Source organism: Macaca fascicularis, chromosome 20 (assembly GCF_037993035.2).
Source record: "Macaca fascicularis isolate 582-1 chromosome 20, T2T-MFA8v1.1".
Lineage (NCBI taxonomy): Eukaryota > Metazoa > Chordata > Mammalia > Primates > Cercopithecidae > Macaca > Macaca fascicularis.
In genome coordinates this window covers 3,333,351-3,346,625 of record NC_088394.1, presented here as the reverse complement: position 1 = coordinate 3,346,625, position 13,275 = coordinate 3,333,351, and the positions used below count along the sequence as shown (strand labels likewise).

The 13,275-nt window shown below is 51.0% G+C and overlaps 1 protein-coding gene across 4 annotated transcripts in view; it reads right to left on the bottom strand.

The window, feature by feature from the left end:
* PDPK1 (3-phosphoinositide dependent protein kinase 1) overlaps nt 1-13,275 on the bottom strand; it is an 80,417-nt gene that overhangs the window by 47,295 nt on the left and 19,847 nt on the right. For all 4 annotated transcript variants that reach the window (XM_045381441.3, XM_074028603.1, XM_074028604.1 and 1 more), the window contains exon 2: nt 2,305-2,565. In XM_045381441.3, coding sequence (XP_045237376.2) covers nt 2,305-2,565 — 261 coding nt within the window. The remainder of the gene's footprint in view (nt 1-2,304; nt 2,566-13,275) is intronic.

Here is a 13,275-nt window from a genome sequence, read left to right as displayed (position 1 = left end):
CTAGCTTCATGAGTAGAAAAAAGGAAGAAAGAATGGTGAATGAGCACGGATATTTAGTGGAACCCTTTCTAAGGGGATACTGACGTGATCTTTCTGTTGTCTAAACTCAACACTTTATAAGCAGGTTTCCTACAGGAAGGAAGGATCCTCTTCCAGAGAATGGCGCGTGACGTGTTCCTCCCTGGAGGTTGTGGCCGTTCTCAGGGGGCCTCCCGGCTCTCCGGAGCTGCACCTGGCTGTTGCCCAGCCTCGTAACTATCACTGTCCTTTCCTCCTCCCCTGGAAGTCAACTTTTATGTGATCTCTATTTCAGGAAAGCTGAGAAAGAACTGAGGGTCACATATGTAATCTGAGAACCAGTACTGTGGATTCCAAACAGCCCCAGGAAGGAGCCTCCGGCTCACAGCGCTCTCCCGGGCACCTTCCTGGTGCATGGTCAGAAAGCCTGGGACCGCAGCCCCAGGAGGGACACTGCCTGCTCTCCACCCACCTACGGAACCCAGGGAAACAGGCAATTTCACAAATAAGTCTTCCTTTTTCAGTCAAGATAAATGTAAGGGCCGCGTATGGTGGCACATGCCTGTGGTCCTAGCTACTCAGGAGGCTAAGGCAGGAGGATCACATAAGCCCAGATGGTGAAGGCTGCAGTGAGCTATGATCACACCACTGCACTCCAGCCTCAGTGACAGAACAAGACCCTGTTTCTAAAAGGATAAATACATCCATAATAAACTAAATTTAAATTGGAAAGAGAAATATAAGGAAGTAAAACTGAGGCCAAGCACAGTGGCTCACGCCTGTAATCCCAACACTCTGCAAGGCTGAGAAGAGAGAATCACTTGAGCCTAGGAGTTCAAGACCAGCCTGGGCAACAGAGTGAGACTCCGTCTCTACAAAACATTTTAAAATTAGCTGGGCATGATGGTGCATTCCTGTAATTCCAGCTACTTGGGAGGCTGAGGTTAAGAGGATCACTTGAGCCCAGGAAGTCGAGGCTGCAGTGAGCTATGATCATGCCATTGCACTCAAGCCTGGGCGACACAGCAAGACTCTGTCTCAAGGAAACCAGTAAAGCTGAGAAAAGAGGAGGCCTCATCTTTCACTGGACGGTTGTAAGCAGCCATGCACAATGCCCAGGTTTTCCAAAGAGTTTCTTCTCTCTGAAAGGATCTGAGTCCCAAAACTTTGGGGACTAGTCTCCTGGTTGAAGGTATTTTTCATGAGGGCATAATCCTTTTATAAACAAAATTATTTCATAAAAGCTGCAATTTAAAAAATCTAAAGTGCAAGGGCAGCAAAAGTTAACATTAATTAAAGCAATATGTTGGGAATATGGGTAAGCTATGCTTCATATTTTTCTTTGCATTGTGAAATATTTCATATATGTAAAAAAGGAAAATAAGCCTCACGTATGGTTTCTTCACAAAGGTCAGGCAGGAAAGCATTATGCAGGAGATCACCCAGGTTGTCCAGAGTGAGGATCCCCCAGGGCTCCCTGGAATGGCCCTAGCACACACACGGCGGCCACCCTGGCGACCACGGTGGCGGCGTGGGACTCCGTCTCTTTTATAGAGGCCCAGATGGAGACGGTGACCCCGAGTTGCTCAGGCCTCCCCTGAACCTGTTACAACTTTCACTAAATCCACAGCCACACACGGCTTCATGGGTCCCACGTCAGCAAAGCGTCCCATGTCAGCTGCTTTGAACCTTCATTTCTTTGCTTTCAGAGGAAAAAACACCCCGAGACAGGTAACAAGTGTGACTTGACAGTACTGCGACAATACTTCTGTTTGTGAAACTCGGAACACAAGAATCTGGAGGCTGTGTCTCCAGCAAATGTCCAGAGTGTACTGTTTTATGTATGTAAAAAAAACAGAGAAATAAAAGAAGAACAAATGTCCCCAAAAGCCTCTGGAGAGATACTTTCAACCTAAGAAAAAAAAAGCTTCCCAGGGCCCTGCCAGTGGGACACAAGGACACAGAATGTAACTTGCCGATGCCAGGTTAAAATGAAATTAACTGCATGAGAAAAAACCTCCGCAGACCATCAAGAGATGTGTCTAACGTTCTCATCTACAAAACTAGGTTAAATATTTAGCCACACCCATCACGTGATCTGCTTGGGGGTTACCCAGCCCCCAAAGACTCAAGAGGCCTTCACAACAGCTGACACCCCTCAAGGGGCCTGAAATCTCCTGCCCTGAAGGACACCAGCCTTGGTGGGAGTCTCCGGTAAGCCCCGAGGAAGGTGAGCCTCCCAAGGAAATCACGCCCGTTTGACACACAGCAGCAGCAAATACTCACCGTGGAAAAAGAGCCTTCCCCAAGAATTTTCCCAAACTTGAAGTCCTCAGGCCGCTTCTTCCGAGCCTGCGGCGGAGGCTGGGCGTGCTGCAGGGAGCCGGCACCGGGCCGAGGCTCGGCTGCAGTGCCGTCCATGGTGGGGCCCTGCCTGCTACCACCAGGAATGCCAGGGGCCGTGCTGGACTCAGTCTGGGTCCTCACCATTGATGGGGATGGGCAGGAACATAACACCACGCTGGACTGGATGGGCACGGCGTCATACTGAGGGACAAAGAGGAAAAGGAAGTAAGGCTCAAGGCTGCTGCCTTGTCCTCAATGCATGGACTAAGGTGTAAGGACCTCTTCTCAACGCTCAAAAACAACCCCCAAGCACAGGGCAGGCCAGCTGAGCCCCGTGCTCTGCTGCGAGCTGCCGGCCTCCTCTCCCGAGTCCTGCCCATGCCATGGATGCCCGCTACTCCACTGGGCAGCACCTCGCCCTCCTCCTCTCCCTCGAGCTGCATGAGCCTGGTCCAGCCAACTCCCACCAAGGCCAAGGTAACATGAGCAGAGATACACGGCACATCTTTAATTACCAGGGGATGGAGAGATAAGAGTGGTGATCACATGTGTTTACGCTACACAGAGACGCCCAGTGCTGGCAAGACTATAATAAAGCGAGAGTACTCACACCACTGCGGCTGGCACCAAAACCCGGGATTGCAGTGGAAATGTTTTTGGAAAGCAGTTTGGCAACTGTCAACAAAGCGACTACAGAACAGTTGTCAATGAGACACAGAAATACGAAGGAGAGGAGGGAGGGCAGAAACCCAGTTAACAATGTAAGCGGGCATGGAGGGAAGATCAGTGTGCAAAGCTAGGTCGGCAAGACGTGCAAGGCGCACCCACAGTCATAACAATCCCTCCCCAGACACCATCGTGTCCTCACGGTGGTGACAATGGCCCCCCCCACACTGCAGTAGAACAACGGGAGGCGAGCCCAGGCGTGCTGATGGTGGTTTCCGATTCAACTCCCACTCAAAGAACCCTAGAGAGCTCTTGACTCCATCTCAGTAGGGTCCTCAAGTCTGTGCTATGTCTGAAGACACACGGTCTCCTGCGTCTGTGCCAGGACAGAGGAGCAGCGAAGCCTTTCTGAAGGGACTGTCGCCAGCCAAGCTGCAATCCTTGGAAACACTAAAAACACCCAGGTGTGGTGGCTCAGGCCTGTAATCCGAGCACTTTGGGAGGAAGAGGAGGGTGGATCCCCTGAGGTCGGGAGTTCAAGATCAGCCTGACCAACGTGGAGAAACCTCTTCCCTACTAAAAATACAAAATTAGGCCAGGCGGGGTGGCTCACGCCTGTAATCCCAGCACTTTGGGAGGCCAAGGCGGGGTCAGGAGTTCAAGATAAGCCTGGCGAACATGGTGAAATCCCGTCTCTACTAAAAATACAGAATTTAACTGGGCATGGTGGCAGGCACCTGTAATCCAAGCTACTCAGGAGGCTGAGGTAGGAGAACTGCTTGAACCCAGGAGGCGGAGGCTGCAATGAGCTGAGATCGCCCCATTGCACTCCAGCCTGGGTGAGAAGAGCGAGACTTCATCTCAAAAAAAAAGAAAAGGCCAGGCGCGGTGGCTCACGCCTGTAATCCCAGCACTTTGGGAGGCCGAGGCCAGCGGGCCACGAAGTCAGGAGATCAAGACCATCCTGTCGAACATGGTGAAACCCTGTTTCTACTAAAAACACAAAAAATTAGCCGGGCGTGGTGGCGGGCGCCTGTAGTCCCAGCTGTAAGAGGCTGAGGCAGGAGAATGGTGTGAACCTGGGAGGTGGAGGTTGCAGTGTGCCGAGATCGTGCCAATGCACTCCAGCCTGGGCGACAGAGCCAGACTTTGTCTCAAAAAAAAAAAAAAGAAAGAAAAAAAAAATTAGGCAGGTGTGGTTGGTGCATGCCTGTAATCCCAGCTACTCGGGAAGCTGAGGCAGAAGAATCGCCTGAATCCGGGAAGCAGAGGTTGCAACGAACTGAGATCATGCCATTGCACTCCAGCCTGGGCGACAGAGCGAGACTCCGTCTCAAAAAAAAAAAAAAAAAAAAAAAAAAAAAGCCAGGCGCGGTGGCTCACACCTATAATCTCAGCACTTTAGAAGGCTGAGGCGGGCGGATCACGAGGTCAAGAGATAGCAACTATCCTGGCCATCATGATAAAATCCTGTCTTTACTAAAAATGCAAAAATTAGCCAGGTGTGGTGGCATATGCCTGTAGTCCCAGCTACTTGGGAGGCTAAGGTAGGAGAATTGCTTGAACCCAGGAGGCAGAGGTTACAGTGAGCCGAGATCGTGCCACTGCACTCCAACCTGGCGACACAGCAAGACCCCATCTCAAAAAAAAAAAAAGAAAAGAAAAGAAAAGAAAAAGAAAAAAATGAAAAGAAAAGAACCACCACTAAAAACAGGTTAATTAAAACAAGCAGGCTGGGCATGGTGGCTCATGCCTGTAATCCCAGCACTTTGAGAGGCCGAGGCAGGAAAATCCCTTGGGGCCAGGAGTTCAAGAGTAGACTGGACAACACAGTAAGACCCTGTCTCTACAATAAAAACATAAAATAAGGCCGGGCGCGGTGGCTCAAGCCTGTAATCCCAGCACTTTGGGAGGCCGAGGCGGGCGGATCACAAGGTCAGGAGATCAAGACCACAGTGAAACCCCGTCTCTACTAAAAATACAAAAAATTAGCCGGACGCGGTGGCGGGCGCCTGTAGTCCCAGCTACTCAGGAGGCTGAGGCAGGAGAATGGCGGGAACCTGGGAGGCGGAGCTTGCAGTGAGCCGAGATCGCGCCACTGCACTCCAGCCTGGGCAACAGCGTGAGACTCCGTCTCAAAAAAAAAAATAAATAAATAAAATAAAAATATAAAATAAAATAAGCCAAGCATGGTGGTGTGTGCCTGTAGTCCCAGCTACATGGGAGGCCGAGGCAGGAGAATTGCCTGAGCCCAGGAGGTCAAGGCTGCAATGAGCCATGACTGTGGCACTATACGCCAGCCTAGGCCAGAGTGAGATGCTATCTCAATAATAATTTTAAAAAAAAAAGAGAGAGATTGCAAGATGCATAACAAAGACAAAAACAAATCTAGACAGAACATTGTGACCCCAACCCCAGGAACACAAAGGTGGAGAAGGGAGGCTGCAGGTAGCAGGTACAAGAGGAGCCAGACAGCGCCCAAAGCACAGACACCCAGGCTCACCCAAGAGGCCATCCCTGGGGACGGACAGAAGCAGGGCCACCCAGAAGACATACCCCACTCCAGCTCTGGACCAGGACCGTGGCCAGGAGGAGAAAGGCTTCTCTTTCTTACAAGTCTACTAAGTTCATTATAACTCCAGACATGGTACAAAAGTAAGTATGAAAACAAGAAGCAGTTAACCAAACAGACAGTAGTGATGAAATATGACCAAGGGGCTTTCTAATAAATGTCTAAAAGAATCTGATCAACAAAATGTACACATTTTCATTTTCCAGTATGTTTTAAATGCTCAGTAACATTTTTAGCAGATATTTAATAAACTGAACATTAAGAAAACTTCAGGCTGGGCGCAGTGCCTCACATATGTAATCCCAGCACTTTGGGAGGCTGAGGCGGGCAGATCACCTGAGGTCAAAAGTTCAAGACCCGCCTGCCCAACATGTGAAACCCCATCTCTACTAAAAATATAAAAAATTAGTTGGGCATGGTGGTGGGTGCCTGTAATCCCAGGTATTTGGGAGGCTGAGGCAAGAGAATCGCTTAAACCAGGGAGGTGGAGGTTGCAGTGGGCCGAGATCGCATCACTGCACTCCAGCCTGGGCAACAAGAGCAAACCTCCGTCTCAAAAAAAAAAAAGAAATACTATCAAGTATTACCGACATACAAAATCTCTGAGACACATAGAAATCACTCTTTGAATCTCTCCTAGAAGCTCAGCCTAAGAGAATGACTTTTAAAGTCGCATTTATGAAATATTCCACTGCAGCTTTGGGTATCATAGCAAAAGCTTAGAACAGCTACATGCTCACAACAAAGAAGAGATTAAGTCAGCTGGCACATAGACACTCAATGAAATATTACACAGTCCTTAAAAACAGATATAAAAACTATGGAAACATGGTTACAAAATTAAAGCAAGTGGTGTATCTGGGTTAAGGGGATGTGGAAATTTTCTGTACTCTTTCAGTAACTTTTCCATAATCTTGAGATTACATCTAATTGAAAAGTGAAATATATATATAAAAGAATACAAGTCCGGGCATGGTGGCTCACGCCTGTAATCCTAGCACTTTGGGAGGCCTAGGTAGGCAGATCACAAGGTCAGGAGTTCGAGATCATCCTGGCTAACATGGTGAAACCCCGTCTCTACTAAAAATTAAAAAAAAGTAGACGGGTGTGGTGGCGGGTGCCTATAGTACCAGATACTCGGGAGGCTGAGGCAGGAGAATGGCGTGAACCCAGGAGGTGGAGCTTGCAGTGAGCCAAGATTGTGCCACTGCACTCTAGCCTGAGTAACAGAGTGAGACTCCGTCTCAAAAAAAAAAAAAAAGAATACAAGGCCAGCCATGGTGGCTCACACCTGTAATCCCAGCACTTTGGGAGGCCAAGGCAGGCAGATCACGAGGTCAGGAGTTTGAGACCAGCCTGACCAACATGGTGAAACCTCATCTCTACTAAAAATACAAAAATAAGCCGGGTGTGGTGGCACGTGCCTGTAATCCCAGCTACTCAGGAGGCTGAGGCAGGAGAATCGCTTAAACCTGGGAGTCGAGAGGTTGCAGTGAGCCAAAATCCACCACTGCACTCCAGCCTCAATGACAGAGCGAGACTCCGTCTCAAAAAAAAAAAATACAAAATTGTTACAGATACTAACATTGTAAAAGTGTTACAGGCACAGCTACAGAAGAGACTAACAAGAAAACCACAACATGAGAAGCATGGTCATTAAAGTATTGGGATTATGGATTTTTCTTTTATGACAATTTTTTTGTTGGAGGTGGGGAAGCAAGGTCTTGCTCTGTTGCCCAGGCTGGAGTGCAGTGGCGCAATCGATCATAGTTCAATACAGCCTCAAACCTCTGGGCTCAAGCAATCCTCTGGTCTCAGCTTCCCAATGTGCTGGGATTACAAGTCTGAGCCATCGAGCCCACTTATGACACAAATCCAAGCTAAACATAACGTGAAGCCTAAGGTTCCTAGCTCTGTAGAAGGTGGGCTGCAGCCCTGAGGGTGGAGAAACGTTCTCATGTGTCTGAGAAGCTGGCTGAGCAGCCGGAGCAAGCACCAGACTTTGGCTTCCCTGAAGAATGGAACCCTCTAGACTCACAAAGAACAAAGTAAACTCTTGAATTAAGACTCCCAGGCCGGGCGCGGTGGCTCAAGCCTGTAATCCCAGCACTTTGGGAGGCCGAGATGGGCAGATCACGAGGTCAGGAGATCGAGACCATCCTGGCTAACACGGTGAAACCCCGTCTCTACTAAGAAATACAAAAAATAGCCGGGCGAGGTGGCAGCGCCTGTAGTCCCAGCTACTCTGGAGGCTGAGGCCGGAGAATGGCGTGAACCTGGGAGGCGGAGCTTGCAGTGAGCTGAGATCCGGCCACTGCACTCCAGCCTGGGCGACAGAGCGAGACTCCGTCTCAAAAAAAAAAAAAAAGACTCCCAAACCTTCCCTAAGTTCAGGGCCTGTGTACAGGCTGCTGAGGGTGGCCAGTGCCTGGCACATGGTACCAATGTGACCAGCAACACAGAACCCATGGCAGGAATAAGCACCCTAAGAGTACCACTCGGCTGGATGCGGAGGCTCACGCTTGTAAACCAGCACCTTGGAAGGCCGAGGAAGGGTGATCGCTTGAGCTTAGGAGTTCGAGACCAGCCTGAGCAACATGGCAAAACCCCATCTCTATGAAATTTAGAAAAATTAGCCGGGCATGGCCGGGCGCGGTGGCTCAGGCCTGTAGTCCCAGCACTTTGGGAGGCCAAGGTGGGCGGATCACAAGGTCAGGAGATCGAGACCATCCTGGCTAACACGGTGAAAGCCCATCTCTACTAAATATACAAAAAATTTGCCACGTGTGGTGACGGGCGCCTGTAGTCCCAGCTACCGGGAAGCTGAGGCAGGAGAATGGCCTGAACCCGGGAGGCGAAGCTTGCAGTGAGCCGAGATCGCACCACTGCACTCCAATCTGGGCAACAGAGCGAGACTCCGTCTCAAAAAAAAAAAAAAAAGAAAAATTAGCCAGGAACGGTGGTGTGTGCTTGTAGTTGCAGGTACTCAGGGGGCTGAGGCAGGAGGATCACTTGAGTCCAGGAAGTTGAGGCTGCAGTGAGTCAAGATCATGCCACTGAACTCCAGCCTGGGCAACAGAGACAGACCCTGTCTCCAAAAACAAAACAAAACAAAAAAAAGAGGCCAGGTGTGGTGGCTCATGCCTGTAATGCTAGCACTTTAGGAGGCCGAGGTGGGTGGATTGCCTGAGCTCAGGAGTTTGAGACCAGCTTGGGCAACATGGCAAAACCCCATCTCTACAAAAAAGTACAAAAAATTAGCTGGGCGCGCATGCCTGTGGTCCCAGCTCCTTGGGAGGCTGCGGCAGAAGAATCACCTGAACCCAGGGGGCGGAGGTTGCAGTGAGCTGAGATCACGCCACTGCACTCCAGCCTGGGCGACAGAGTGAGACTCTGTCCCAAAAACAAACAAAAAAATAAGAGCATCACTCATTTATGGAAAGCTGTGCTTTTGCGAAGGCTCATAAGGCTCAGCAGTAAGTCGAGTTGCCTTATGGTTTTCATAAACATCCATTTCACATGTTTCACAGACAAAGTCCTGGAGCTCAGTCGGTGCCTTTATGGTCTGTCCCTAGAACCAAAGCCTGCTATAACACAACCGAAGTGCAATCAAACTCCAGCAACTCTCCCCTGGGAGATTAGCAAGAACCCTCCATCTTCAGGGACAATGGAAAGGGGGAAAAAGGTCATAATCACCAGGCTCTGGGCCAGCAAGAACCATAATGGGCCTGGACTGTCCTCGCAAGGCCGGCCAGCCATGGGCATACCTGGACACAGCACAGGGCCTCCAAGGCTGCCCTGGACTGCAGAACAGCAGGCCTGCACTGAGCTGTAGGGACTCACACAAGGGAAGGGAGGCAGGAGGAGCCGGCACTTCACACTGCACCATCCCAGGCACCACAGCGTGGCTGCAAATTAACCTGGCCGCTCCCATAAGCCGCCATCAGTGTTCCACGGGTGGGGGAGGGGAGAGCACCACCTGTCTCTGCCACGCCATCCCCCCTCCACACCTGTCCCACCACCACGTGCATCAGATCAACACGGGCTTTAAGTTCATCTGTGTGCCGAGCCCCCAAGCACAGCTCAAGGACACAGCAGGAGGGGAGTACAGGACAGTGGCAAACTCTGGCCTCCAGCAAGGTGGGCTTCAGCTGCGTCTCCACCACAGGCAGGGGCCAGCCCAGACCCAGTTTCCCAGCTCAGATGCAGAGCAGCACCTATGGAGGTGCAGAGCTAGAGGCCAGCCAGGGAAAAGCACACATGACACGCTTCCATTTCAGCAGAGATTCAAGGGAACATATTGCTTTATGAAAAACTGACAAGTGAGCCACTGAGTAAAATCTTATACACGAACAAATTTTGTTTTTAGTTGTATTCATATATTTATGACTGACTGACTGAATAAGAGTCTCACTCTGTTGCCCAGGCTCAGTGCAGTGGTGCAATCACAGCTCACTGCGGCCTCGACCTCCCAGGCTCTAAGTTTTGGTTGTTTTTGATTGTCATAACCAGGTCAGGGGAGAAAGTGTTACTGGCACCTGCCGGGTAGAGGCAGGGGTGCTGCTAAACATGCTACCAGGAACAGGTCTCCACAATAGAGAGACCCGGACCACAGGTCAACCACTCCCGGCTGAGAAACCCTGCTGTCTTCATAGACTCCACCCCCACATCAGAAAGAAACCTACCAAGTCTTAGTGGCCTCCCTCCAAGCGCTCAGCACAGAGTGGGCCATGTGTGCAACACGGCCCTCAGCCTCACCTGGGACGGGGGAAGACAGAAACACAGGCACAGGGGCCGGGTGTGGTGGCTCAAGCCTGTAATCCCAGCACTTTGGGAGGCTGAGACGGGCAGATCACGAGGTCAAGAGATCGAGACCATCCTGGCTAACACGGTGAAACCCCGTCTCTACTAAAAAATACAAAAAACTAGCCAGGCGAGGTGGCGGGCGTCTGTAGTCCCAGCTACTCGGGAGGCTGAGGCAAGAGAACGGCGTGAACCCGGGAGGCGGAGCTTGCAGTGAGCTGAGATCCGGCCACTGCACTCCAGCCTGGGCGACAGAGCGAGACTCCATCTCAGGAAAAAAAAAAAAAAGAAAGAAACACAGGCACGGGCACAGGGAGCCTGGGAGACAGCAGGGAGGGCCCAGGCTGAAGAAGGTAGTTTAAAATCCTCATGCTATGTTTGGGCAACAGGAAGAATCTTATTTCCACAATACACACAGTGTGAAACGGCAGTGAGATTCCCCACAAGGGGACGTGACTTTAAATGGAGACAATTGTACTGGAGCGGGACCAAGAGCCCCATGGAACAATGAGTCCACGGCAGACAGGAGCTAAGGGGCCGAAGGGAACGGAGGGCGTTTGGGGAGGAAAGCAGCGCAGACTGGTCAGCGCACAGAAACTGAGAGGAGCCGGGGACACACCCCTACGGGGTGACAGTGCCACTTCCTCAGCAGCAGAGGGTGAGACCCCTCCTGCGAGACGATGCCACTAATCCCGACATCTGGGCAGAAGCGCATCTTCCAGGTGAGAGGCGCCCACGATCCATCCTTCTAGCAAACAGCGGCGGGCACTCCGGCGGCAAGCGCCGCCTCCCTCTGGTAGTTTCTTTTGGACTCTGGGATCAGCTGTCACAGCACAGGTTTTGGCTAAAACTCTGCTTGACAATGCTGTTTCCAAATGTCAGCCTTTGACATTTCACTTGCTGTGGGATTATACCCAGTAATTTCTCTGATTTAAGATTTTTTTTTTTTTACTAAGTAAACTCTCAGCACAGAAGTGGGATGAAAAACACATCTAGCAAGCCCAGGTCTGACTGCCACGAAGAACGCCTTGTTTCTTCCGCGGCACAGCACGCCACAGCAGAGCGAGAGCCCTTCCAGCCAGGAAAGCGCTGGGAACAAGACCAGCTGGGTGCATCTGACCTACAGCCTGTTCCCTGCAGGGCTAGGAGGTAGTATCATCTTTCAGCGAAAGAGCCACACCCCCACGCACCCCACCGCAGCAGGTAAAGGAGCTTGAAGCTCCACCTCCCGCACTGTGGGTATATTCTTAGCACTCTACCCGTGGGGCATCTGTGATTGAGACAGTAGTTAGAAAACCATTGTGTTCTATCTACTTCCCAGAGCCTGTTACATGAGAAAGGTTTAAGCCAGGTTTTTTCCTATCTGTAAGCATTCATGCACCTAATGTTAATTTTTTTTTTTCTTTTTTTTAGACAGTCTCGCTCTGTTGCCCAGGCTAGAGTGCAGTGGTGCAGTCTTGGCTCACTGCAACTTCCGCTTCCCAGGGTTCAAGTGACCGTCCTGCCTCAGCCTCCCCAGTAGCCGGGACTACGGGCAGCCACCAACACACCGAGTTAATTTTCATATTTTTAGTAGACATAGGGTTTCACCATGTTGGCCAGGCTGGTCTCGAACCTGACCTCAAGTGATCTACGTGCTGCGGCCTCCCAAAGTGCTGGGATTACAGGCGTGAGCTACTGGGCCCATCCATAAATCTTATTTTTAAAAGATGACTGGCAACATCACCCAGCCCAAAAGACTCCAAAAGACTCAAAGGTGTGAATAAGCTTCTCCCCTCCAGGAGTACCCGCCACCTGAGGACACATAAACATAAACACTTCCTCGTCTTACTTTGCTGTGTACACCTATCTGAAACCATCAGCACACAGTATGCTGGTGCACAATGACCTGGAGCCTGAGCTGAGCCCTGTCCTGCTTTTGATTTGGTGGATATGAGGTAGGAGGCTCACCCAGAGTCAGAGGATGGAGGGTGTGTGCTCCTGAGATGCAGGGATGGGGGAGATGTGGGGTACCGGGCCAAGCTGAAGGAGCAGGGAAAAGATGCCAAGTTTACAACCACCAGATGGGCAGCACCTCCACCTGAATTCCCAGGACGCCACTGCCTTCACTTCAGGACTCTCTCCAGCCCCTGCATCCGCCCCCACCAGGCAGGCACATCTGTGTTGTTCGCACAGCTCACAGCCTATCTGGCAACCCCAAGTCCACAGTCCCGGAAGCACTATGGGGAGACGTGAGGCCTCCATCCTGCTCAGCTGCACACAGCGCACGACATGGAGTGACATCTGCAGCACACCACTCTCTCCAAAGCCATAAGGACATACTCAGTCTAGCCAGGCGCAGTAGATCACACCTGTAATCCCAGCACTTTGGGAGGCCGGGGGGATCACTTAAGCCCAGGAGTTCAAGACCAAACTGGGCAACACAGTGAGACCCGTCTCTACAAAAATTAGCCAGGTGTGGTGTGTGCACCTGTAGTCCCAGCAACTTGGGAGGCTGAGGTATGGAGACTGCTTGAATCCAGGAGATCAAGGTTGCAGTGAGCTGAGATTGCACCACTGCACCCCAGCCTAGGTGACAGAGTGAGACATAATCTCAAAAAATAAAAGTTAAAAACAGGGTGGGTGTGGTGGCTCACACCTGTAATCCCAGCACTCTGGGAGGCTGAGACGGGCAGACCACCTGAGGTCAGGAGTTTGAGATCAGCCTTGCCAATATGGTGAAACCCCATCGCTACTAAAAATACAGAAAAAAAATTAGCCAGGCGTGGTGGCACATGCCCGTATCCCAGCTACTGGGGAGGCTGAGGCAGCAGAATCGCTTGAACCTGGGAAGTAGAGGTTGCAGTGAGCCAAGATCATGCCCTCCAGCC